General features: G+C 43.1%; 2 protein-coding genes across 2 annotated transcripts in view; both read left to right on the top strand.

Moving 5' to 3' along the window:
* The first annotated feature begins 545 nt into the window (after positions 1–545).
* ERV3-1 (endogenous retrovirus group 3 member 1, envelope) lies at positions 546–16875 on the top strand. The gene is made up of 2 exons (XM_058444509.1): positions 546–641; positions 13833–16875. Exon 2 carries the CDS (start codon positions 14221–14223, stop codon positions 16033–16035), a length of 1815 nt encoding a protein of 604 aa, XP_058300492.1. The 5' UTR covers positions 546–641; positions 13833–14220; the 3' UTR covers positions 16036–16875.
* The window catches only part of LOC116812106 (zinc finger protein 117-like), a 35636-nt gene continuing 12061 nt past the window's right edge, over positions 548–24122 (top strand). The window contains exon 1 of the mRNA XM_058444504.1: positions 548–641. Coding sequence (XP_058300487.1) covers positions 639–641 — 3 coding nt within the window. The 5' untranslated portion in view covers positions 548–638. The remainder of the gene's footprint in view (positions 642–24122) is intronic.

The following is a 24122-nucleotide window of genomic DNA, read 5'->3' on the forward strand; positions in this document are numbered from 1 at the left end:
TACAGGATGCCTGGAATATGGCTGGTCTGAACTGCGATGTGCTAGAAAGGTAAAATACAGAGTTAGATTTAAAGATTTAGTTCCAAGAATATATACACTACATTAATAATTACATATTGCTCATATTCTAAAATAATATTTTGGATATATTGGGTTATTAAATGGTTAGAATGAATTTCACCTGTTTCTTCTTTCTTCTTAACTACTAGAAAATTTAGAATTCACACAGGGCTCACATTTTATTTCAGAGGGTTGCCTTACAAGGCAAATGCCGTCTGAGGAGGGCCTGGGTCAGCTCAGGGAGGAAGCTCTGCCTGAAAAGGCTTAGGGTTCACTCTACATTCAGCCCAGCATCTGAGCACGTCTTCTGTCAATCAAGGCCTGAGGGGGTGGGGCCGTAAACATTATCCAATCAGGGACGCTGGGCTGGGACCCGTCCAATCAGGCACTCAGTTAGAGCAGACAGGACGGCTTCCGGGTTTGGCGGGGCCTTTGTCTCTGGCTGCAGCCGGAGCTCCTAGTGTAGTCTTCACTGCTCTGCGTCTTCTGCTCCTGGAGGCCCAGCCTCTGTGGCCCCGTTACCTGCAGGTATTGGGACATTCACAGCTAAGACGCCAGGACGCCCTGGAAGCCTAGAAATGGTGAGAGTGCCGGGTCCGACATCCCGAGAGAGGGGGCGGGGCTGGTTGGAACTGGTGGGAAGTGGCTGTACCGGGACTCTGGCCTCCCCGCAGTTGGCTCCAAAATCCGCGGCCCCGAGTTCTCCTTGGCGCAGCTCGGCCCTCAGTCCCCTTCAGCCATAGGATGGCGGCCGGGCTGACAGCTTGGACCCCGGGCGTCCTGTCTCCTCCCTGCGCAGTGACTGTGCCTTGGCCTGGAGTCCTCTGTGAGCAGCCGTGCCCCCACTGCCGCATCTCTCCCCGATTGTGCAGGGACCACGGGACGGTCGTCAGGGGAGAATACTGACTCGGGGTGCAGAGTTCATGAATGGGAAGAGCTTTGGTCTGCGGGGTTCCCAGTCCCCCTTTTTTTCTATTAAAAATTTGTGGAAGTCTCCCCAAAAATATTAAAGAATTTAATTAAAGAGTAATTCAGGAATTGTAGAGCACCAAGCTATGTTTTGTAGTTTGTGGTTTATGTAAGGGCCTTGAAGAAAACACTTTTATAACGTGCGTGATAAAGGAAAGCAAATTCAATAATTGGTTAGGTAAAGTTATGTAGTTTCTTAACTTGTACGATCAAGGTGGAAATTCCCTGGTCATGTAATGAGAGGTTAATTGGCAGTTTATAGTTGGTTAAGCCTGAGTTTTATTTTCCCCCAATGTAATACTTTAGAAAAAAAGCATTCGAGTTAGATTTTTTTGAAAGTAGCAACCCTAGGACTGGAGCCACCTCAGTCTAATTGCCTGCCACTTATTTTCACACTCCACCTGGCACTGATTTTCCCCTGCATTTGTCACTTCTGTCTCAAGCAGAGTCTCAAGACTCCTCCCCATTTCCCATTCCTCCAGCCTAACTCTGGCTCGCAGTAAAATACTAAATTTCCAGTTCCTTCTGACATTCCCAAATGCCAATTTCCCCTCCCTAATTCAAGTTATCAATTGTTTGTCCTTTATTGTACACTTTAGTGTACATTTTAGGTACCATATTTTAATGAATCATTTTTTGACAAAGCATTGGCTGGCATTTTAAAAAAGATTTGTTTTCTGTTTGTAAATATTTCCCAAGAGAAGAAAGAATAATCCCCTGACACTGTATTGTAAAAAATGTTCTGTGCCTCCTTTCCTTTTATTGCCTCTAGGCACAGAAACCGTATCAGAATATTTTTGGGTCAGGGTTTCCCTTTGGAAACTTTGTAAGGTAATGTGTCCTCAGCCACCCTTCAGTTTTTTCCCTGGTTCTGGGTTTCAGTACTGTCTGGGGATAAATCAAGATATCCACTGTGGCTGTGTATGCTAGAATGTCTAGTAAATTTCAGCTCCTGGCCTGGAATGAAACTTCGCATATCTGGGAATGGGAGACAGGACAGCCTGAAGTTGGAGTGTAGCCTCTCAAGGGGGCAGGTGGATGCCCTGGGGCTGAGAGGAGTCTCCTGGGGTACTCTTCCTTTGAAAAGCAAACCCTTAGAGAAGTTAAGATTGTCTTCAAGCAACCCGGCTTCCATTTCTCGAAGACACATTGCTGGTCAGCCAATCAGATGGTGGTATTGAGAGAAAAACACAAATAATTACTGCCACCTGGATTCTCCAAGAATTGTGAAAGAGAAAAATAGTATCCCAAAAGACAAAAAAAAAAAAAAAATCAAACCTGGCCCCAGTGAGATGGTGCAACAACTTGCAAAGTGAAATGCACTTTGGGGCACTCACTGGGGCCTAGTACAGTGTCTCTGGAGAGGGTGGTCACTGAGCACTTAAGTGAGCAGGATGGGAGTGGGAGAATCTCTCAAGGGATTGGGTGGCCTGACTTGACACATGAGTCAGACACACCTGTTTTTTAATGAGCACCGCCGCTCCCTGGGTTCGTCACCTTGAAAAGATTTTTTCACTTATTTTGACTACACTTTTTTAACTGTAACTTGCATTTTATTAGTAGGGCTTAAAAGGTAAGAAAATATTTACAAAGGGCATAAAAGAGGTGGGGGTCAGAAGAAAATCAATATCTAATCCTATATCCCATTCTTAAGAATACTCATTTAAGGAAGACTCTGTCTCAAAAACAAAAACAAAACTCATTTACCTTTTTCTTTCTCAGACCGAGTTTAGAAATTTTCTCAGGTGTGTATTTTTATTTTTGGTTTTGTTTTGTTTTGTTTTGTTTTGAGACGGAGTTTTGCTCTTGTGGCCCAGGCTGGAGTGCAATGGCTCAGTATCGGCTCATTGAAACCTGTGCCTTCCGGGTTCAAGTGATTCTCCTACCTCAGCCTCCCAAGTAGCTGGGATTACTGGCATGCGCCACCATGCACCAGCTAATTTTTTGTATTTTTAGTGGAGATAGGGTTTTTCCATGTTGGTCAGGCTGGTCTTGAACTCCCCGCCTCAGGTGATCTGCCCGATCTGCCCGCCTTAGCCTCCCAAAGTGCTGGGATTACAGGCGTGAGCTACCGCGCCCATCCAGGTGTGTTTTTTTAATGACTAGGTGACATCCAACAGAATTCCAAGACTTAGTTTTTAGAGTGCTACAAAGGAAAAGAATAGGGAAAATCTGTCTTCCATTTTGGCTGTAGAAAATGAATACATTTCCATAAGAAAATGTGGTAGATAATTGGTGAGTTACATTCATGAAGACATCAGTTCCTCTTTTTGCAGGGTGCATTTGTTACAGGGAATACCTCTGTTCTATACTCTATCATCTTGATATGTGATGTTAATGCTAAATTTTATGAGAGGAAACTTGGTATCTCCTAGAAGTGCTCCCATATGACTAATTGTTTATACATGATTTTTAATGGAAATAATAATATATTGTCTTAAAGGAATAAATGCTTTTGTATTTGTTATTGAGGTATGATATGTAAGTACCTTAAAATTTCCTTCCCTTATATAAACAATGTGTTTGAGTAATTTTTCTGAATTTTTCAGTTTCAAAAACCAAGTGAATAACTCTGACATGGAAATTAAAGCTTGTGCCCAGTGACCCCAAGCTAATGCTAATATTGAGCCTGCAAAAAGCGGGGAGGTTCTTTCTTTCTTTTTCTTTTTTCTTGGCAGAGCCTTGCTCTGTTGCCCAGGCTGGAGTGCAGTGGTGAGATCTTGGATCACTGCAGCCTCTGCCTTCCGGTTCCAGCAATTCTCTTGCCTCAGCCTCCCAGGTAGCTGGGATTACAGGCAGGTGCCACCACACCCAGCTAATTTTTGTATTTTTAGTAGAGATGAGGTTTCACCATGTTATCCAGGCTGGTCTCGAACTCCTGACCTCAGGTGATCCTTGGTATCCCAAAATGTTGGGGTTACAGGTGTGAGCCACTGCGCCCAGCCGGGGAGGGCTGGAGTGCAGTGGTGAGATCTTGGATCACTGCAGCCTCTGCCTTCTGGTTCCAGCAATTCTCTTGCCTCAGCCTCCCAGGTAGCTGGGATTACAGGCAGGTGGGATTAAAGGCCCAGTTCGTTCTTTCCAGGAAACCTTCCCTGCAGATGTCCCAGCCTGCTCACCCTAGCCATGGAAGAAGCCTTTATACTGAGAGAAGCTACAGAGCCCTGGAAAGCTGGGGACCCACAGGCAGATGCAGTTAACATTAAGATGGAATGGGATTGCAAGGGTCTTACTGAAGATGAAATTGTTACTGTTTTGAGGCAGTTTCTAGACTTTGTAAAATGAGCAAAATTAGGTTTATGTAAAAAAAAATTGAATTCTAAAAGAGTTGCAACAGAAGGAAATACCAACTATAAAAGTTTTAAGGATTGCAAAGTTTAAACAGATAAAGGCTTTCTTTCTTAGGGAGGAGCAAAAAAGATTAGGTCAGAGGGGAATAACAAATGGAGGATGAAAAAAATCAGATTTTAGATCAGAAATCATTTTACCATGAAGTCAGCAAGTTTTTAGGAGGAACATAAATGGGGTTGTATGTTGGCTCAGACTGAGGGTAGCTCAAAGTTCAGGAGCCTGTGGAAAGGAGATAAACTTAAGTAAAGTTTGATTAAGAAGTATTTTAGGCTGGGCACGATGGCTCACGCCTGTAATCCCAGCACTTTGGGAGGCCAAGGCGGGTGGATCACTTGAGGTCGGGAGTTCGAGAACAACCTGGCCAACATGACGAAACCCCTTCTCTACTAAAAAAAAATATAAAAATTAGCCAGGCATGGTTGCATGTGCCTGTTATCCCACCTACTGTGGAGGTTGAAGCAGGAGAATTGCTTGAACCTTGGAGGCAGAGGTTTCAGTGACCCAAGATCGTGCCACTACACTCTAGTCTGGGCGACAGAGTGAGACTCCATCTCAAAAAACAAACAAACAAAAAAGCATTTTATTTTGACCACTGAAGACAAATTTAGCTAATTTTTTAATACAAAAAAGAAGAAAATGTGCAGAGTCAGTGTCTGGTTATGTGATAAATCGGACAAGAGAGCACCAGCTGAGTCATAGTGGAAGGATGTTTCTTTCCATAAACTGTTCCTGGAGAACACAAAGGATAGAGAATTTTATTAACACTATTTACCAGGATTATCTATGTGCTTCATCTTTCCCCACGTCTTTTCTTTGTCCTATACATTTCTTCCACTTGAGTTTTCTGGGTTGTATTTTGTGTAATAAATGGGTAAACATAACTACAATGTTTTGCTGAGTTCTGTGAGTAGCTCTATAAAATTATTGAACTTGAGAGATTTATGGGAGTCCTGAATTTTTCAATGGTAGCTCGAAAGCATGGATGGACCCATAGAGTTTGTGACTGGCATCTGCAGTGAAGACAGTGTTGTGAGATTGAGCCCTGGATCAGGGTCTGTGCTGACTCTTGAGTGGGGTCATAATTCAAATTTTAGACAATGTGTTGGTTTTGAAGAATTGCTTGGTGTTCAGCAAACGTTACAATTTTGGTGCCAGAAGAAAGACATCTCAGAGGCCTGGCCTGGAATGGAACTCTGGGTATCTGGAAATGAGAGACTCTGCTGTCCTGTACGCAGGCTGTCACACTGCCCATTGTCCTGGGATTTGAGGTCTCCTCCCACTCCCACTGTGAGAGAGGACTGAAAACTTAGAGGAAAGGAGCTCTTATAACAGACCCCCTTTTCCCACCGCTGCCACCTCAGGATTTCTACCCACTCACAAACATACCCACTAGACATTGATGTGTTCACACCCCTCCCAGGACTAGGCACCACCTTAGGAATTTCACCACAGCATTTTTCATCCTGGTGTTTCTTGCCAAAAACCAACAAAAGTGTCTACAAGTCTCCTGACATATTCCTATTCCCAGACACCGAATCTGCAGTAGCAGCCTGCTCTCTCCACCAATCTAGAGTTCTGGACCACCTGTTCATAATCTCATCTGCCTGCATGGACACAGAAATAAGTCAGAGGACAATCCCACCTGGGCCACTATCTGTAGCACAAACCAGTCCTTACACATACATTATGCTATCCCCCACCCAGGAATTTTTTATTTTTGGTTCAGGGGTACACATGCAGGTTTGTTATGTGGGTGAAATTGTGTCACGGGGGGCTTGGCATGCAGATTATTTTGTCACTGAGGTACTAAGCATAGCACCAAACAGGTATTCTTTGATCCTTTTTGTCCTTTCACCCTCCACCCTAAACTAGGCCTCAGTGACTGTTGTTTCTCTCTTTGTGTCCATGTGTTCTTATTTTTTAGCTCTTACTTAGAAATGAGAACATGCATTTGGTCTTCTGTTTCTGCATTAGTTCTATAAGGATAGTGGTCTCCAACTCTGTCCATGTTTCTGCAAAGGACACAATCTTCTTTTTTATGGCCACACAGTATTCATTGTATTTATGTACCATATTTTGTTTTTATTAAATATTTTATTTTATTTTATTCATTTTTGGAGACAGGGTCTCACTCTGTCACCCAGGCTGAAGTGCAGTGATGTGATCTTGGCTCACTGCAGCCTCAATCTCCCTGGTGCAAACAGTCCTTCTACCTCAGCCCCCAAGTTGCTGGGACTGCAGGTGCATACAATTATGCCTGGCTAATTTTTCTTTTTGTACTTTTTGTAGAGATGTGGTTTTGCCACGTTGCCCAGGCTGGTTTCAAACTTATGACCTCAGGCAATCCACATGCCTTGGCCTGTGAAAGTGCTGTGATTGGCCAGATGCAGTGGCTCACGCCCGTAATCCCAGCACTTTGGGAGGCCGAGGCGGGCAGATTGCGAGGTCAGGAGATCGAGACCATCCTGGCTAACACGATGACACCCCATCTCTACTAAAAATACAAAAAATTAGCCGGGCATGGTGGCAGGCACCTGTAGTCCCAGCTACTCGGGAGGCTGAGGAAGGAGAATGGCATGAACCCGGGAGGCGGAGCTTGCAGTGAGCAGAGATGGTGCCACTGCACTCCAGCCTGGGCAACAGAGTGAGACTCCATCTCAAAAAAAAAAAAAGAAAGAAAGTGCTTTGATTACAGGCATGAGCCACCGTGCCATACCATACTTTCTTTATCCAGTCTACCATTGATAGGTGTTTATGGTGATTCCATGTCTTTGCTATTGTGAGTAGTGCTGCAGTGAACATGCATGTGTATGATAGAATAATTTACATTTTTTTGGGTATAAACCCAATTATGAGGTGCCTGGGTCAAATGGTAATTCTGTTTTTAGTTCTATAATTGCCACAATTCTTTTCACAATGGTTGAATTAAGTTATACTCCTACAGGCAGTGTATATGAGGCAGGAAATATAAAAGGAAAAACAAGTAAAGGGAAAACAAGTCCTTCCCTGATCAGTCTGACTCACTCCAAAGTCCTGCTGGAGCTATGATAACATTATCTGCAAGGCCAGGCAGGGACCCCGAAAGAATGGGCTCCAGGAGCAGGGATGAGAAAAACAAGTTCTCCTTATCAGTTTCCCCCTTTGAAATTCTTTCCCCATACCATTATTCTTTGTTCTGCTCTCACAACTATTTTTGTAACTATTTCTGCAAGTTTGTAAAGATTGCATAAGTTCCTGTTTTTCTTTCTGTAGCACGGCAAGGTCACAAGACATGTTTAAGTAAGATAGGGTCATGTTACAAATCCTGTTGTAAAACCTGTCACAGTATGATTAACTGCCTTTGTTCTGCTTCTGTAAGACTGCTTTCCCGCCTCACAGGTTTCATGCCAAAAACCTGACCCGCCCCTGTTGGTTGCATGTATAAAAGTCAAGCCCTGTCTTTGTTCAGGGCTCAGCCTTTGGATGTTCATCTGCTGGGCCAGTGGTCACCTAAATAAAATCCTCCTGTTCCACCAAGTGGTCTCTCCAGCCTCCTGATTCCCACAACATTTTGGCGAGCCAGCCAGGAGGGGAGACTACAGGTTTACTGTCTCTTTTGGCTGTGGGACTGGAGCCCCGGGCCGGGGAAGACCCATGACCCAAGGCACCATTGGGAGACCTTCAACCCGGAGGGGAGATTGGCTCTCCCACGACCCAGCGCCCCTCTCTGACAGTGCAGTGGAACCTAAGGGGCTACAGGACGATTCTAGGACTTCACGCTACAGGACTGCAGTAAGATTTGGGCCCAAGGCAGGACCGGTCCCATAAGGATGGAAGGGGAGCCGGATCACCTCCTGGGGTGTACCTAGTAATCCGACTCAGGACGTGAGAGGGGCTGGCAACGTCGGAAGAAACTTACACCCTAACTGATCCAGGACATGAGAGTGGCTCGCTAAGTTGGTTAAGAAAGGAAACTGGAAGTGGGGACGTGTGTGAATAAATGTGAAAGAGATTGTTCCAAAAGGAACCAACATGCTGAGTGACGTGTGTGGAGCCACAGGTCTCTTAGCATAGACTGTGCCATCTCAGTGAAGTGTGGAACCGACCGAGACTAGTGGCAAACATCCTTTGAGGCTGTGGCATATGGCTTAGGGAGGTGCCCCACAATTTATAGATTGTGGTGGTCTGGGTTCAGGACTCATATGAACCCTCCATTAAAGCTAAGCAGTGTCTGAAATACTCCCGCAAGAGACACGGTCTAATCAGTCTGAAGTGAAAGGAAGAGGGAGTGGGTTGTGCCATAACTGGGAGGGAAGTCGTCGAAACCCATCCCATTAGAATGTATGTTAAGGAACTTTAAGTAAGATTATACAGGGGATTATGAGATCAAGTTGACCCCCCAGAGGTTGAGAACTCTCTGTGAAATAGATGGCCCTCTTTCAATGTTGGATGGCCGGCTGAAGGAACTATAGATAGATAGGGAAAAAATTGGCCATGTATTTAAGGTGGTGACTGGGGTCGGAGGACAGCCAGGGCATCCAGACCAATTTCCTTATATTGACTCATGGCTAAATAAAGTTCAAACTCGACCTGCATGGCTGCAGCCGTGCCAGGCTTCTTCTTGCAAAACGCTCATAGCTCGAGACAAGTCTAAAGTAAAAGAAAAAAAAATTAGCTTCACTGTCAGCTAAAGAGACAAAAGGAAAGCCACAAGAAAAACCAGTTTTGCAGGAACCACCAGAGGAGATAGAAACCCCTCTTCCCTATGTGCCAATCTATCCCCCTTTACCAAGGACAGCCCCTGAGCAGCCAGACTCAGATGGTGACACACCCCAGGCTACACCTCAAAGGGGGAAGTCTGAGCCCCCACCTCAGGAGGTCAAGAAGGAAAGTCAGGATGATCAAGCAGGCCGCCTTCGATCTGGCCACACCAGAGTGTTGCAGATGCCCCTCCGTGAAACACAGGGACCTATTATGATGAACAGGGGCAGGTCCAAGCGGGGGCAACCGACTTTTATTTACCAGCCTTTTTCAACCACTGATCTCCTAAACTGGAAACACCATACTCCCTCCTACACGGAGAAGCCCCAAGCCCTCACAGATCTGATGCAGTCCATTTTTCAGACACAAAATCCAACTTTGGCCAGATTGCAAACAGCTCCTCCTGACGCTGTTTAACACCGAGGAACGCCGAAGGGTGACCCAGGCAGGCCTTCACTGGCTAGAACACAATGCACCAGAAGGCACACTTAATGTCCAGGCATATGCTCAGGGCCAATTCCCAGAAGCCAACCTACACTGGGACCCAAATGATGCAGCCCAATTACAGTACCTACAGAGGTACTGGGAGGCACTCCTACAAGGGCTAAAGGAAGGTGGGAAAAAGGCAGTCAACATGGGGAAAATCTTGGAAGTGCTGCAGGAGACTAATTAAAGTCCTAGTCAGTTTTATGAGAGACTCTGTAAAGCATTCTGGCTTCACACCCTGTTTGACCCCGAGGCTACTGAGAACCAGCGCATGGTGAACGCAGCGTTTGTAGGGCAGGCCCAAGGAGACATCAGGCGAAAGCTGCAAAAACTAGAAGGTTTCATGGGCATGAATGCCACTCAGGTTTTAGAAGTGGCCACCAAGGTGTACGTTAACCATAACCAGGAGACAAAGAGAGGCTGATCAGACTTAAGAAAAAGGCCAATCTGCTAGTGGCAGCCCTCACAGGAAGGGAAACTAGCATCGCGAGAGTGTGCGGACATAGCCACGGACATGGAGGGGTTCAGGCCAGGCAGATACCTGAAAGTCAGCCAAGACTATGTAGGAATCAATTGCACAATGCAAAAAGAGGGGACACTGGAAAGGTGAATGTCCAGAGGGCAATGAAGAAAATGACAGAGACTATAAAACTGGAAAACTGCCAGCCAAGGGCTATCGTGTCCCAAGGGAGTCAGATACCCTCTTGATCAGGCTGGCAGGAACTGAAGAATATGAAGACTAGGCCAGACTGGGCTCCTTCTCTTTAGGCCCCCAGGAGCCCATGGTCACATTAGAAGTAGGGGGCCAGCTAATGAACTTTATGATAGACACTGGGCTGAACACTCAGTAGTGACCCAGCCCATAGGGCCATTATCCAAAGATCATACAACTATTATTGGGGCTACAGGGGTCCCAGAGAAGAGGCCCTTTTGTCAGCCAAGGAGGTGTGTCATTGGAGGATGAGAGGTCCAACATAAATTCCTCTATCTCCCCAATTATCCAGTGCCTCTACTAGGAAGAGACCTCCAAAAATTGCATGCACAGATTACCTTTGGGTCACAAGGAGATATTACTTTAAGCCTAACTCAACCAAAGGCCATGGTGTTAACTTTCATCATCCCGCAGGCTGAGGAATGGAGACTATACACGAAGTACAGGCACCGGTGCAGCCTTGTACGCAGGAGGAAGATAAATTATTATTTAAGCTAATTGATAAAATTCCTGGAGTATGGGCTGAAGACAACCCACCTGGGCTGGCTGTAAATCAGGCACTGGTAGTAGAATTAAAACCAGGAGCAACTCCAGTTCGGGTTTGTCAGTACCCACTTTCCCAAGAGGATATTTGGGGCGTTTATAAGCATTTAAAGTGGCTCTATGACCATGGGATCATAATCCAATGCCAGTCACTCTACTTTCGCTGGTACGAAAACCATTGCCTGGACCATGATCTGATGAGTATAGACCGGTGCAGGACTTGCATGCTGTAAACGAAGCCACGGTGACCATACATCCAGTAGTACCAAACCTGTATACTTTAATGGGACTTATTCTAGCAAGTGCCACCTGGTTTACAGTCCTGGACTTAAAGGATGCTTTCTTCTGTCTCTGCCTGGTACCAGTTAGTCAGCCCATCTTTGCATTTTAATGGGATGATTCAGTTACGGGCACGGGGGGACAGCTCAACCTGGACTAGACTCCCACAAGGGTTCAAGAATTCTCCCACAATCTTTGGGGAAGCACTGGCCTCAGACCTCAAGGCATACACCCACCAAATGACAACTGTGCCTTGTTGCAGTACATAGACAACCTTCTTTTGGCAGCCCCAACCCAAGAGGACTGTTACTGGGGAACCGAGGACCTCCTCCATCTCTTAAGGAAAACAGGGTATAGGGTATCCAAAAAGAAGGCCCAAATTTGCCATGAAAAGGTTAAATATTTAGGCTTCATAGTAAGCCAAGGGGAATGCCGGCTTGGCCATGGATGAAAGCAAGCCGTTTGTGCACTTCCAACTCCAACCACCTGGCACCAAATAGGGGAATTCTTACGGGCAGCAGCGTTCTGCCATATCTGGATCCCAAATTTCTCACTTATGGCCAGGCCCTTATATGAAGCCACAAAGGAGGGTGAAAAGGAACCCCTCCTCTGAAAGGCTGACCAGGAGAAGGTGTTTAAACAAAGCAAAGAAGCCCTAACTCAGGCTCCAGCCTTAGGACTGCCAGATACAACTAAGCCTTTCTTTCTATATGTCCATGAATTAAAGGGAATGGCTATAGGGGTCCTGACTCAAGTCACAGGATCATGGCATCGCCCAGTTGTGTACTTATCCAAACAGTTGGACTCTGTGGTGCTAGGGTGGCCTCCTTGCTGTAAAGCACTAGCCGCTACTGCCCTATTGACACAAGAAGCTGACAAACGGACCCTGGGGCAACAACTGACCATCCAGATACCACACTTGGTTATAACTTTAATGGATCAGAGAGAGCAGCATTGGTTATCAAGCCCAAGGATGACTTGATACCAAGGGCTCCTATGTGAAAATCCCCACATAACTTTAGAAACAGTGAACACCCTTAACCCAGCTACCCTGCTCCCAGTCGAACCGGGAATCACCGTCCATGACTGTAGCAACAGTGGACTAGGTATTCTCCAGTCGAGGAGACCTTACAGACCAGCCCCTCAAGGACCCAGATGTAGAATACTTCACAGATGGAAGCAGTTTTGTGCTGGAAGGGATCTGCTGGGCTGGGTATGCAGTGTTGACCTTAGACTCAGTGGTGGAGGCTTAGCCTCTGCCTGCTGGAACATCAGCCCAGAAGGCAGAGCTAGCAGCCCTAACGAGCGTTCTCCAGCTGGCAGAAGACAAAAAGGTCAATGTTTACACGGATTCCAAATATGCTTTTGCCATACTGCATGTTCATGGAGCTATATATAAAGAAAGAGGACTCTTAACTGCCATGGGCAAAGAAATAAAATAGAAAGAATGAATTCTACAGCTCTTAGATGCTGTATGGGTCTCAGAGAAAGTAGCAGCTATGCAATGCAGGGGACACCAGAGGGCAGGGAAGTCAGAGGCAAAAGGAAACAAAAAGGCAGACAGGGAGGCAAAATGGGCAGCAATGGTTACACCTCATTTTTAAAAAGAAGCCTTAGCTATGCCCCTCCTCCCAGAGCCTCCCCTCCAGGAGGTCTCAAGTTACTCTCCGAATGAGAAGGCCTGTTTTGCCCCAAAAAACTGGAAAATATATTGAAGGAGGATGGTGGAAATTTTCTGATGGGAGATTGGCCATTCCCAAAATGGTGGCCCCCAAATTTGTAAAGCAATTCCATCACGGAACTCATATGGGAAAAACGGCATTAGAAACACTACTAGGACGCCATTTCTACGTGCCGCGACTCACTGCCACCACCCAAGCTGTTTGTGAACAATATTTAACCTGTGCCCAGAACAACCCATGACAAGGGCCCACTCGGCCCCCAGGAATTCAGGAAATGGGAACCATGCCCTGTGAAAACCTCCTTATGGACTTTACCAAGTTGCCCCAGGCAGGGAGCTATCGGTACATGTTAGTACTTGTCTACACCTTTTCAGGATGGGCCAAGGCTTTCCGCACCAGAAGCGAGAACTCATGAGAAGTGACTAAAATACTATCAAGAAACATTATCCCCAGATTTGGACTGTCCCTCACTCTAGGGTCAGACAACGGACTGGCATTTCTAGCTGAAATAATTCAGGAACTAACATGACTGTTTAAAATAAAATGGAAATTACACACAGCCTACCAGCCGCAGAGCTCAGGAAAAGTAAAGTGCATGAACCAGACACTCAAACAGCTACTGAAGAAATATTGCCAAGAAACCCCTCTGAGATGGGATCAAGTCCTGCCCATGGTCCTCCTTTGAGTTAGGTGCACCCCCACCAAACAAACTGGGTATTCACGCTATGAAATATTGTTCGGCCAGCCACCCCCAATCATAAGTCAAATTAAGGGTAATCTCAGTGAACTAGGGGAATTAACTTTAAGGAGGCAAATGCAGGCTTTAGGGACAGCCATGTGACGTGTCCATAGCTGGGTACAAGAAAGAATGCCCATAAGCCTGATAGATCCAATACACCCCTTTAAACCCAGGGACTCTCTTTGGGTCAAAAAATAAAACTGAACCACTCTGGGACCCATATGGGATGGGCTCCATACTGTAATCTTGTCTATTCCCACTGTTGTTAAAGTTGCAGGAATTGTGCCTTGGATCCATCCATCCAGTCAGCTGAAACCATCAGCCCAGGACAAGTGGACCAGCCAACAGGACCTAGACCATGCAACCCAGCTGATCCTACAACGGAACCAAGGTGCCAGTGAGATGACAACAGCCCTGCTCTGGTCACTCCGGAAGCTGACCAGTCCACGCACGGCTGAAGCTTGAGGAGACAACAGCCCTGCTCTAGTCACCCCGGAAGCTGACTAGTCTACGCACGGCCGAAGCTTGAGTCATCATCAGGGAAGTAAATGTAGTTAGAAATCTGAAGTCCAGCAATTTTCCTTGTAATATTGATTATTTTGCTATTAAGCTGTCACTTTGCTCAGCCTTCTCCCCCCGGGAAAAAGCCTTTTCTGTCCATGCTGGGTATGAACATGCTACTCATCACTTTGTTCTTGCTGCTCCCCTTATCCATGTTAAAAGGAGAACCCTGGGAGGGATGCCTCCACTGCACCCACACTACGTGGTCAGGGAACATCATGACTAAAACCCTGTTGTATCACACTTATTATGAGTGTGCTGGGACCTGCCTAGGAACTTGTACTCACAACCAGACGACCTACTCAGTCTGTGACCCAGGAAGGGGCCAGCCTTATGTGTGTTATGACCCTAAGTCTTCACCTGGGACCTGGTTTGAAATTCATGTCGGGTCAAAGGAAGGGGATCTTCTAAACCAAACCAAGGTCTTTCCCTCTGGCAAGGGTGTCATATCCTTATACTTTGATGTTTGCCAGATAGTATCCATGGGCTCACTCTTTCCCGTAATCTTCAGTTCCATGGAGTACTATAGTAGCTGCCATAAAAATAGATGTGCATCCCCTGCTTGTTCCACTAATTCCCCAGTAACAACTTGCTGGGACTGCACAACGTGGTCCACTAACCAACAATCACTAGGGCCAATTATGCTTACCAAAATACCATTAGAACCAGATTGTAAAACAAGCACTTGTAATTCTGTAAATCTTACCATCTTAGAGCCAGATCAGCCCATATGGACAACAGGTTTAAAAGCACCGCTAGGAGCACGAGTCAGCGGTAAAGAAATTGGGCCAGGAGCCTATGTCTATCTATATATAATAAAGAAAACTCGGACCCGCTCAACCCAACAGTTCCGAGTTTTTGAGTCATTCTATGAGCATGTTAACCAGAAATTGCCTGAGCCCCCTCCCTTGGCCAGAAACCTATTTGCCCAACTGGCTGAAAACATAGCCAGCAGCCTGCACGTCGCTTCATGTTATGTCTGTGGGGGAACGAACATGGGAGACCAATGGCCATGGGAAGCAAGGGAGCTAATGCCCCAAGATAATTTCACTCTAACTGCCTCTTCCCTCGAACCTGCACTGTCAAGTCAGAGCATCTGGTTCTTAAAAACCTCCATTATTGGAAAATTCTGTATTGCTCGCTGGGGAAAGGCCTTTACAGACCCAGTAGGAGAGTTAACTTGCCTAGGACAACAATATTACAATGAGACACTAGGAAAGACTTTATGGAGGGGCAAAAGCAATAATTCTGAATCACCGCACCCAAGCCCATTCTCTCGTTTCCCATCTTTAAATCATTCTTGGTACGAACTTGAAGCTCCAAATACCTGGCAGGCGCCCTCTGGCCTCTACTGGATCTGTGGGCCACAGGCATATCGACAACTGCCAGCTAAATGGTCAGGGGCCTGTGTACTGGGGACAATTAGGCCATCCTTCTTCCTAATCCCCCTAAAACAGGGAGAAGCCTTAGGATACCCCATCTATGATGAAACTAAAAGGAAAAGCAAAAGAGGCATAACTATAGGAGATTGGAAGGACAATGAATGGCCTCCTGAAAGAATAATTCAATATTATGGCCCAGCTACCTGGGCAGAAGGTGGAATGTGGGGATACCGCACCCCAATTTACATGCTTAACCACATTATAAGATTGCAGGCAGTACTAGAAATCATTACCAATGAAACTGCAGGGGCCTTGAATCTGCTTGCCCAGCAAGCCACAAAAATGAGAAATGCCATTTATCAAAATAGACTGGCCTTAGACTACCTCCTAGCCCAGGAAGGGGGAGTATGTGGAAAGTTCAACCTAACTAACTGCTGCCTGGAAATTGATGACAAAGGAAAGGTCATCGAAGAAATAACTGCTAAAATCCAAAAGTTAGCCCACATCCCAGTTCAGACTTGGAAAGGATAGTCTCCAGATTCCCTCTTCAGAGGTTGGTTCTCATCCCTTGGAGGATTTAAAACCTTAGTATAAATAGTTCTAGCCATATTGGGAGTTTGCCTTATACTCCCTTGTCTCTTACCTCTCATTGTCAAAAATATCCAAACAGCCATAGAGGCTCTTGTGGACAGACAGACTACCACATGACTAATGGCCCTAAGTATTAACCCCTGCCAAGAAAAGAGCTACTTCCTCTTGAAGAACCAAATGAAGATAGTGATGCTTTCTATTAAACTTTACTTATAAAAAGCATCAAAGGGGGGAATGAAGCAGGAAATATAAAAGGGAAAACAAGTCCTTTCCTGACCAGTCTGACTCACTCCAAAGTCCTGCTGGAGCTATGATAATTATCTGCAAGGCCAGGCAGGGGCTCCGAAGGAATGGGCTCCAGGAGCAGGGATGAGAAAAACAAGTTCTCCTTATCAGTTTCCCCCTTTGAAATTCTCTCCCCATACCATTATTCTTTGTTCTGCTCTCACAACTATTTTTGTAACTATTTCTGCAAGTCTGTAAAGATTTTGTAAGTTTTTGTTTTTCTTTCTGTAGCATGGCAAGGCCACAAGACATGTTTAAGTAAGGTAGGCTCATGTTGCAAAGCCTGTTGTGAAACCTGTCATGGTATGATTAACTGCCTTTGTTCTGCTTCTGTAAGACGGCTTTCTCACCTCACAGGTTTTGTGCCAAAAACCTGACTTGCCCCTGCCTGATGCATGTATAAAAGTCAAGCCCTGTCTTTGTTCAGGACTCAGCCTTTGGATGTTAATCCGCTGGGCCGCTGGCCACCTAAATAAAATCTTCCTGTTCCACCCAGTGATCTCTCCAGCCTCCTGATTCCCACAACATATAAGCATTCCTTTTTTCTCTGCAACCTAGCCCTCATCTGTCATTGACTTTTTAACAATAGGCATTCTGACTGGATGAGACGGTATCTCATTGTGGTTTTTCTCTGCATTTTTCTAATAATTAACAATGTGAATTTTGTTTTCATATGCTTGTTAGCCACATGTATGTCTTCTTTTGAAAAGTATCTGTTCATGTTTTTGCTTACTTTTTAATTAGGTTTTTGGTTTTCTTGTTGCTATTGTTGTTGTTTTCTGAGACGGAGTCTTGCTCTGTCACCAGGCTGGAGTGCAGTGGCATGATCTCGACTCACTGCAACCTCCGCCTCCCAGGTTCAAGTGATTCTCCTGCTTCAGTCTCCTGAGGAGCTGGGATCACAGGCGTGCACCACAAAACCCAGCTAATTTTTGTATTTTTACTAGAGATGGGGTTTCACCATGTTGGCCAGGATGGTCTCGATCTCTTGACATCGTGATCCATCCACCTCAGCCTCCAAAGTGCTGGGATTACAAGCGTGAGCCACTGCTCCTGGCTTCTCCTTTTTTTTTTTTTATAAATGTGTTTAAGTTTCTTATGGATGCTGGATATTAGACCTTTGTCAGAAGCATAGTTTGCAAATATTTTCTTCTAGTCTGTAGGTTGTCTGTTTACTCAGTTGATTGTTTCCATTGCTGCAAAATAGCTCTTTAATTAGGTCCCATTTGTCAATTTTTGCTTCTATTGCAATTGCTTTTGGTATCTTCATCATAAAATCTTTGCCAATTTTTATGTCTAGAATTTTCTAGGTTATTTTCTAGATTATTTTCAGGTTTTTTATATATATATAATTTTAAGTTCTATGTTTAAGTCTTCATCTTGAATTGATTTTTATATATCGTGTAAGGAAGTCATCCAGTTTCAATCTTTTACATAGTGCTAGCTAGTTATTCCTGTCTCATTTATTAAATAGGGAATTGTTCCCTCATTGCTGTTGTCAGCTTTGTTGAAGATCAGATGGTTGCAGGTGTGTGGCATTGTGGCATTATTTATTGGCTATCTATTCTGTTTCTTGTTCTATGAGTCTTTTACATATATGTGTGTGTGTGTGTGTATATGTGTATGTGTGTGTGTGTGTGTGTATTGCCTTGGGTATTCGGGCTCTTTGTTGGTTCTATATGAATTTTAAAATAGTTGTTTTTAGTTCTGTTAAGAATGTTTTGGTAGTTTGATAGGAATGACATTAGATCTGTAAATTTCTTTTGGCAGTATGGCCATTTTAATGATATTGATCTTTTTTATCCATGAGCATAAAATAAATCTCCATTTATTTGTGTCATATATGATTTATTTAAGCAGTGTTTTGTAATTCTTGTTGTAGAGGTCTTTCACCTCCCTGGTTAGCTGTATTTCTAGATGTTTTATTCTTTTTGTGGCAGTTGTGAAGGGAATTGTGTTTTTGATTTGGTTTTCAGCTTGGATGTTATTAATGTACAGGGATGCTACTAATTTTTGTACATTTGCTTTGTATTGTGAAATTTTGCTTCAGTTTTTCAGTTTAAGGAGCTTTTCTGCGGAGACTGTAGGGTTTTCTATATATAGAATTACGTCTGCAAAAAATGGGAAGTTTGACTTCCTTTCTTCCTATTTGGATGCCTTTTATTTTGTCTCTTGTCTGATTGCTCTGGTGAGGACTGCCAATTCTATGTTGAATAGGAGTGGTGAGAGAAAACGTCCTTGTCTTGTGCCAGTTTTCATGGAGAAATGCTTCCAGCTTGTGTCCATTCAGTATGTTTGTTGTGGGTTTGTCATAGAGAACTCATTATTTTGAAGTATGTACCTTCTATGCCTAGTTTGTTGCAGGTTTTTAACGTGAAAGATGTTAAATTTTCTTGAAAGCTTTTTCTGCATCTATTGAGATAATCTGGTGGTTTTTATCGTTATTTTTGTTTTTGTAATGAATCACATATATTAATTTGTGTATGTTGAACCAGCCTCATATCCCAGGGATAAAGCCTACTTGATCATAGTGGATTTGCTTTTTGATGTGCTGTTGAATTTAATTTGCCAATATTTTGTTGAAGATTTTTGCATCAATGGTCATCAAGGATATTGGCCTAAAGTTTTCTTTTTTTATTATATCTATGTCAGGTTTTGGTGTCAGAATGATGGCATTCTTATATAATGAGTTGAAGGAGTGTTTTTTTCTCAATTTTTTGGAATAGTTTTAGAAGGAATTGTACCAGCTCTTCTTTGTACATCTGGTAGAATTCAGTTGTGAATCTCTCTCATCCTGGGCTTTTTTTGGTTGCTGGCTATTCATTACTAATTCAGTTTTGGAGTTTGTTATTGGTCTACTCAGAAATTCAATTTCTTTTTTGTTCAGTCTTGGGAGGATATATTTGTCCACGAATTTACTATTTCTTTTTTTTGTCTTTTTTTTTTCCTTTTTTTGGAGAACGGGGTCTCACTATATTGCCCAGGCAGGTCTCGAACTCCTGGGCTCAAGCTATCCTCCCACCTCTTGCCTCCCTGAGAGCTGGGATTACAGGCGTGAGCCACCGCACCTGGCTGAATTTACTATTTCAGACTTTTTAGTTTGTGTTCATAGAAGTGTTTATAGTAGACTTCAACAGTTATTTGTATCCTTGTGGGGTCAGGGTTAACGTTCCTTTTGTCATTTCTAATTGTGTTTATTTGAGTCTTCTTTCTTTATGAATCTGGCTAGTGGTTTATTTAGCTTATTAACTTTTTCCAAAGATTTAACTCCTGGATTTCTTGATCTTTTGTATAGTTTTTCACATCGAAATCTCCTTCAGTACAGATCAGATTAGTTATTTTTTGCCCTCTGCTAGTTAGGGATTGGTTTTGTCTTGCATCTCTCATTTTATTTATGATATTAGGTGTTAAATTGAGATCTTTTTAACTTTTTTATGTGAGCATTTAGTGCTATAAATTCTTCTTTTAACACTGCCTTAGCTGTGTTGCAGAGATTCTGGTATGTTGTACTTTGTTCTCATTTGTTTCAAAGAACTTTTTGATTTCTGCCATAATTTTATTATTTACCCAAAAGTTATTCAGATGCAGGTTGTTTAATTTCCATGTAATTGTATGGTTTCAAGTGGTTTTCTTTGTATTGATTTATATTTTTATCAAGTTGTGGTCAGAGTGTGTGGTTGGTATAATTTTGGGATGTTTGAATTTGGTGATGATTGTTTTATTTCTGATTGTGTGGTCAATTTTAGAGTATGGGCCACGTGGTGATGAGAAGAATGTATATTATATTGCTTTTAGATGGAGAGTTTTGTAGATGTCTATTACGATTATTTGGTCAAGTATTGAGTTTAGGTCCTAATATCTTTATTAATTTTCTGCCTCAAAAATGTGTATAATAGTGTCTGTGGGGTGTTGTAGTCTCCCAAAATTAGTCTGTCAGAATCTAAATATCTTTATAAATCTCTTAGAACTTGTCTTATTCATGTGTACCTGTGAAAGAAAATTAAATCTTCAGAGCCCAAACTCATTAAACCAAAAAGAAAAGTTAGGCTGGGAACTGGGTCAAACAAACCCACCTATCCTTTTGGTTCTTAAATAAGATGGCTACAAGATGAAAAGTTACATGACTCCCTCATGTTTTGCCCACAAGAAAATTTCTAGTGAGCTGCAAGATCTTTACCCTAAGGTGTTTCTGTTAAAATTATACCATGGAAATGTTAATTGATGGCTTATCTTTACAGGTTCCACCAGACACAAATGCATATCTGATTGTTCCCCTCCCCATTTTGTCTATGTTATCTTATGTAAAAATGCGGATTACCTGCATTTTTCATCTGCCCCGTTTGTCTGTGTCATCTTATGTTAAAAAAAATGCAGATTCACTGACAATGACATGAATGACTGTTTTTCCCTACCTCCCTCTTACATAACAGTTTTGTACTTCTCAGTATCTCATCCTTTCTCCTTTAAATTTGGAGCCCCCAAAATTTTCTTGGGAGAAAGACATAGGCCTTTTTCCTGGCTGTGCATTCTTAACTTTGGGAAATAAGCCTCCTAAAAGGATTGAGACTTTTCTTGTCATTTTTCTTGATTGATACACCCATGGATTTTTTTTTTGTAACACCTTTCTTTCTTCTGCTTTTTTTCCCATAAACATTTCTCAAGTGCACATGGCATGCAAAATTAAGATGTCCAATAGTTCAAAAACATGTCCAGGGACCTGGCTGTTATAGTGGAAAATACAAATTAGAAATAAAAAGCTTTATTCTCCACATGAAAAAAGGGAGGATATTTTCTTTCTTTCTCTCTTTCTTTCTTTCTTTCTTTCTTTCTTTCTTTCTTTCTTTCTTTCTTTCTTTCTTTTTTTCTTTCTTTTCTGACCAGGCTGGAGTGCAATGGCATGATCTGGCTCACTGCAACCTCCACCTCCTGGGTTCAAGCGTACTCAGCCTCCCGAGTAGCTGGGGTTACAGGCACACACCACCACACCTGGCTAATTTTTGGTATCTTTAGTAGAGATGGGGTTTCACCATGTTGGCCAGGCTGGCCTCAAACTCCTGACCTCATGATTCACCCACCTCAGCCTCCCAAAGTGCTGGGATTACAGGCATTAGCTACCGCACCCTGCCAGGAGTACATTTTCTTAATTTATTTTTCCTTAAAGCATTTAAATTTTATGTATATTTTTTCTCTGTTGTTTGAAAGATATGTAAATCATATTAACAATTAAACCTTTTGTCACTGTTTTTGACTTGAGATTATCTTTGTCTAGGACCTCAGGTTCATTGCTTTGGCAAAGGTTTATTTTTCCCATTTGTTGTCTTTTAAGGTAGACACAGATTTGTTTAGATTAAAGTTTGTTTTAAGAGCACACAAAAGTTGAGCATGAAGATAGGATTAAATTTAGCAATAAAAAATGAAAAAGACTAAAAGATACTAAGTTCCTTTGATAGAATACAGATTATCCAAGGTAATCAGGTAATATTTGCAGGCCAAAGTACTTTTATTGCAAAAGCATGGTTCAGTGTATGAACTGAACAGTGAAGTCTGTAGTTGTGCTTTGGTTTATATTTATTGAGTACAATTAGCATAGTTATATGTAGTGTTTGCAGACAAACTGCATTCATATAGACAGTATTTTATACACTAGTGTGAATATAACACTACAATATTTACTTTGAATGAATCCCTTAGTCATTTTAATAATGTTATATTCAGCCGGGCATGGTGGCTCATGCCTGTAATCCCTGCACTTTGGGATGCCAAGGTGGGTGGATCACCTGAGGTCAAGAGTTCGAGACCAGCCTTGCCAACATGGCAAAACTCCACCTCCACTAAAAACTACAAAAATTAGCCGGGCGTGGTGGCACGTGCCAGTATCCTACCTACTTGGGAGGCTGAGGCACGTGAATCGCTTGAACCTGGGAGGCAGAGGTTGCAGTGGGCCGAGATTGCACCACTGCACTCCAGCCTGGGCAATAGAGCGAGACTCTCTTTCAAAACAAAAAAACAAACAAAAAATAATGTTATATCCATACTTTTGAAATATAAACTTTTAATTGAATTATGGTTGTAGACAATTTTTTAAAATCCTATGTACATGATGACTAGTACAATATTTATACTTAGATATTTATATCTAATATCTAAAGGAAATTTACTACCAAACTATTACAGTAGTATTAGTATGACATGCTTACTAATTTATCCAGTAGAGTTCATTATAGGTAAGCATGATTTTAGTGTCTATCATTTCACTAAATTGGAATGCTGCTATTACAGGAAAAGTAAACAAGAATGATTTGGCCACCTGAAAACCATAATAGCTCTACAGTTCACCATGATGCAAACTCAAATGTATTCCACTATATGAATGAAGTAATATTCTAATTCTTCATCAGAAAGTTATGGTGGTGGGAGGTCCAGGCAGGTGGATCATTTGAGGTCAGGAGTTCAAGACCAACCTGGCCAACATGGTGAAACTCTGTCTCTACTAAAAGTACAAAAATTAGTTGGGCGTGGTGGCACATGCCTGTAATCCCAGCTACTCCGGACGCTGAGGCATGAGAATCCCTTGAACCCTGGAGGTGGAGGCTGCAGTGAGCTGAGATTGTACCACGACACTCCAGCCTGGATGACAGAGCAAGACTCCATCTCAAAAAAAAAAAAAAAAGTGTTCTTTGGAAATTGTCAAGTGTATTCCATTATAGATCTCTCATTTAATGGCTAGGAGAAGAGAGAGCAGCAGAGATGGAAGAGAATCCTTATAAAATTCTGCTGAGAATATGACCCCTTTCTTCATAATGCTCACGTTTCTCATGCTGAGAGTAGCTGTGCACTTTGGGTGTTTAAAAAAATTGATTAGGGGAATATTTTCTGGCTGACTTGATCAAACTTGTATCTAGCCTGCATTTTTAAAAGATGCTTTTAACTGTTTTTCTGTCAATGCAGTTTTTCTCAGACTGAGAGCTGTTTTTCTCTTGAATGCTTTTGGTTTCTGTTTTAGAGGTCCCATTACTATCCCATGATGTCTGTGAATGAGGTGGGCTGTCACAGAGCTCTTGGAGCTATCTCTGTCTGGACTCATACTGAAAATCCAGCAGTATTTTTTCTTTGTCTCTGTTATAAATACAAACTGAGGCTGAAACATTGCTCCTATTCCCATTATTATGAGGTGCAATCCTACCTGGGAAGCCTGCAGGCTCTCCTGCCGCTCAGGCTTCACTCTCTGATGTGGCACTGGAGTGCTGCTGTGGCAGTTGGTCATAACCTAAGATGTGTTCTGCCGGCTGTGAGCTCTGTGCTGTGGGTTGTGCCTCAGGGAAGGATGGTAGGAGTCAAAAGAGGACACCAGCCACCAGGACAGAGCAAGCAGGAGTGCTGCAGCCCAGTGCTCAGGGAGTAGAGAGCCATTGCTTTTAAATGTAAATAGCCATAATGATATTCAACCCTATTCAACAATTTCTGTAGGAAAGAGAGAGCCTACCTTCAGCAGGCACCTGGCTTCAAGTTGCAAAATTACCTTTTGTCATGAAGATGTGAAAAGTTTATTTTGTCATTGATTATAACCAGTTAGCATACAAGTATGTCTTTGCAGTCTCTTAAGCAGATTGACTGTGATGCCTGTCACATTCTGGTTTAATTATGTAATGAAACAGTTTTCTTTCTGTTTTATCATTGTGGAGTTACTCTGGGGCTGGATAAAACTTTTCTTTTAATTATATTTTCCAAGCACTGTTTTAAAT

This window comes from Hylobates moloch, unplaced genomic scaffold (assembly GCF_009828535.3).
Source record: "Hylobates moloch isolate HMO894 unplaced genomic scaffold, HMol_V3 SCAFFOLD_1, whole genome shotgun sequence".
Classification (NCBI taxonomy): Eukaryota; Metazoa; Chordata; class Mammalia; order Primates; family Hylobatidae; genus Hylobates; species Hylobates moloch.

What these genes read in the sequence shown, in the direction of transcription:
- ERV3-1 (XM_058444509.1), top strand. Translation starts at nt 14,221, where the DNA reads ATGCTGGGTATGAACATGCTACTCATCACTTTGTTCTTGCTGCTCCCC.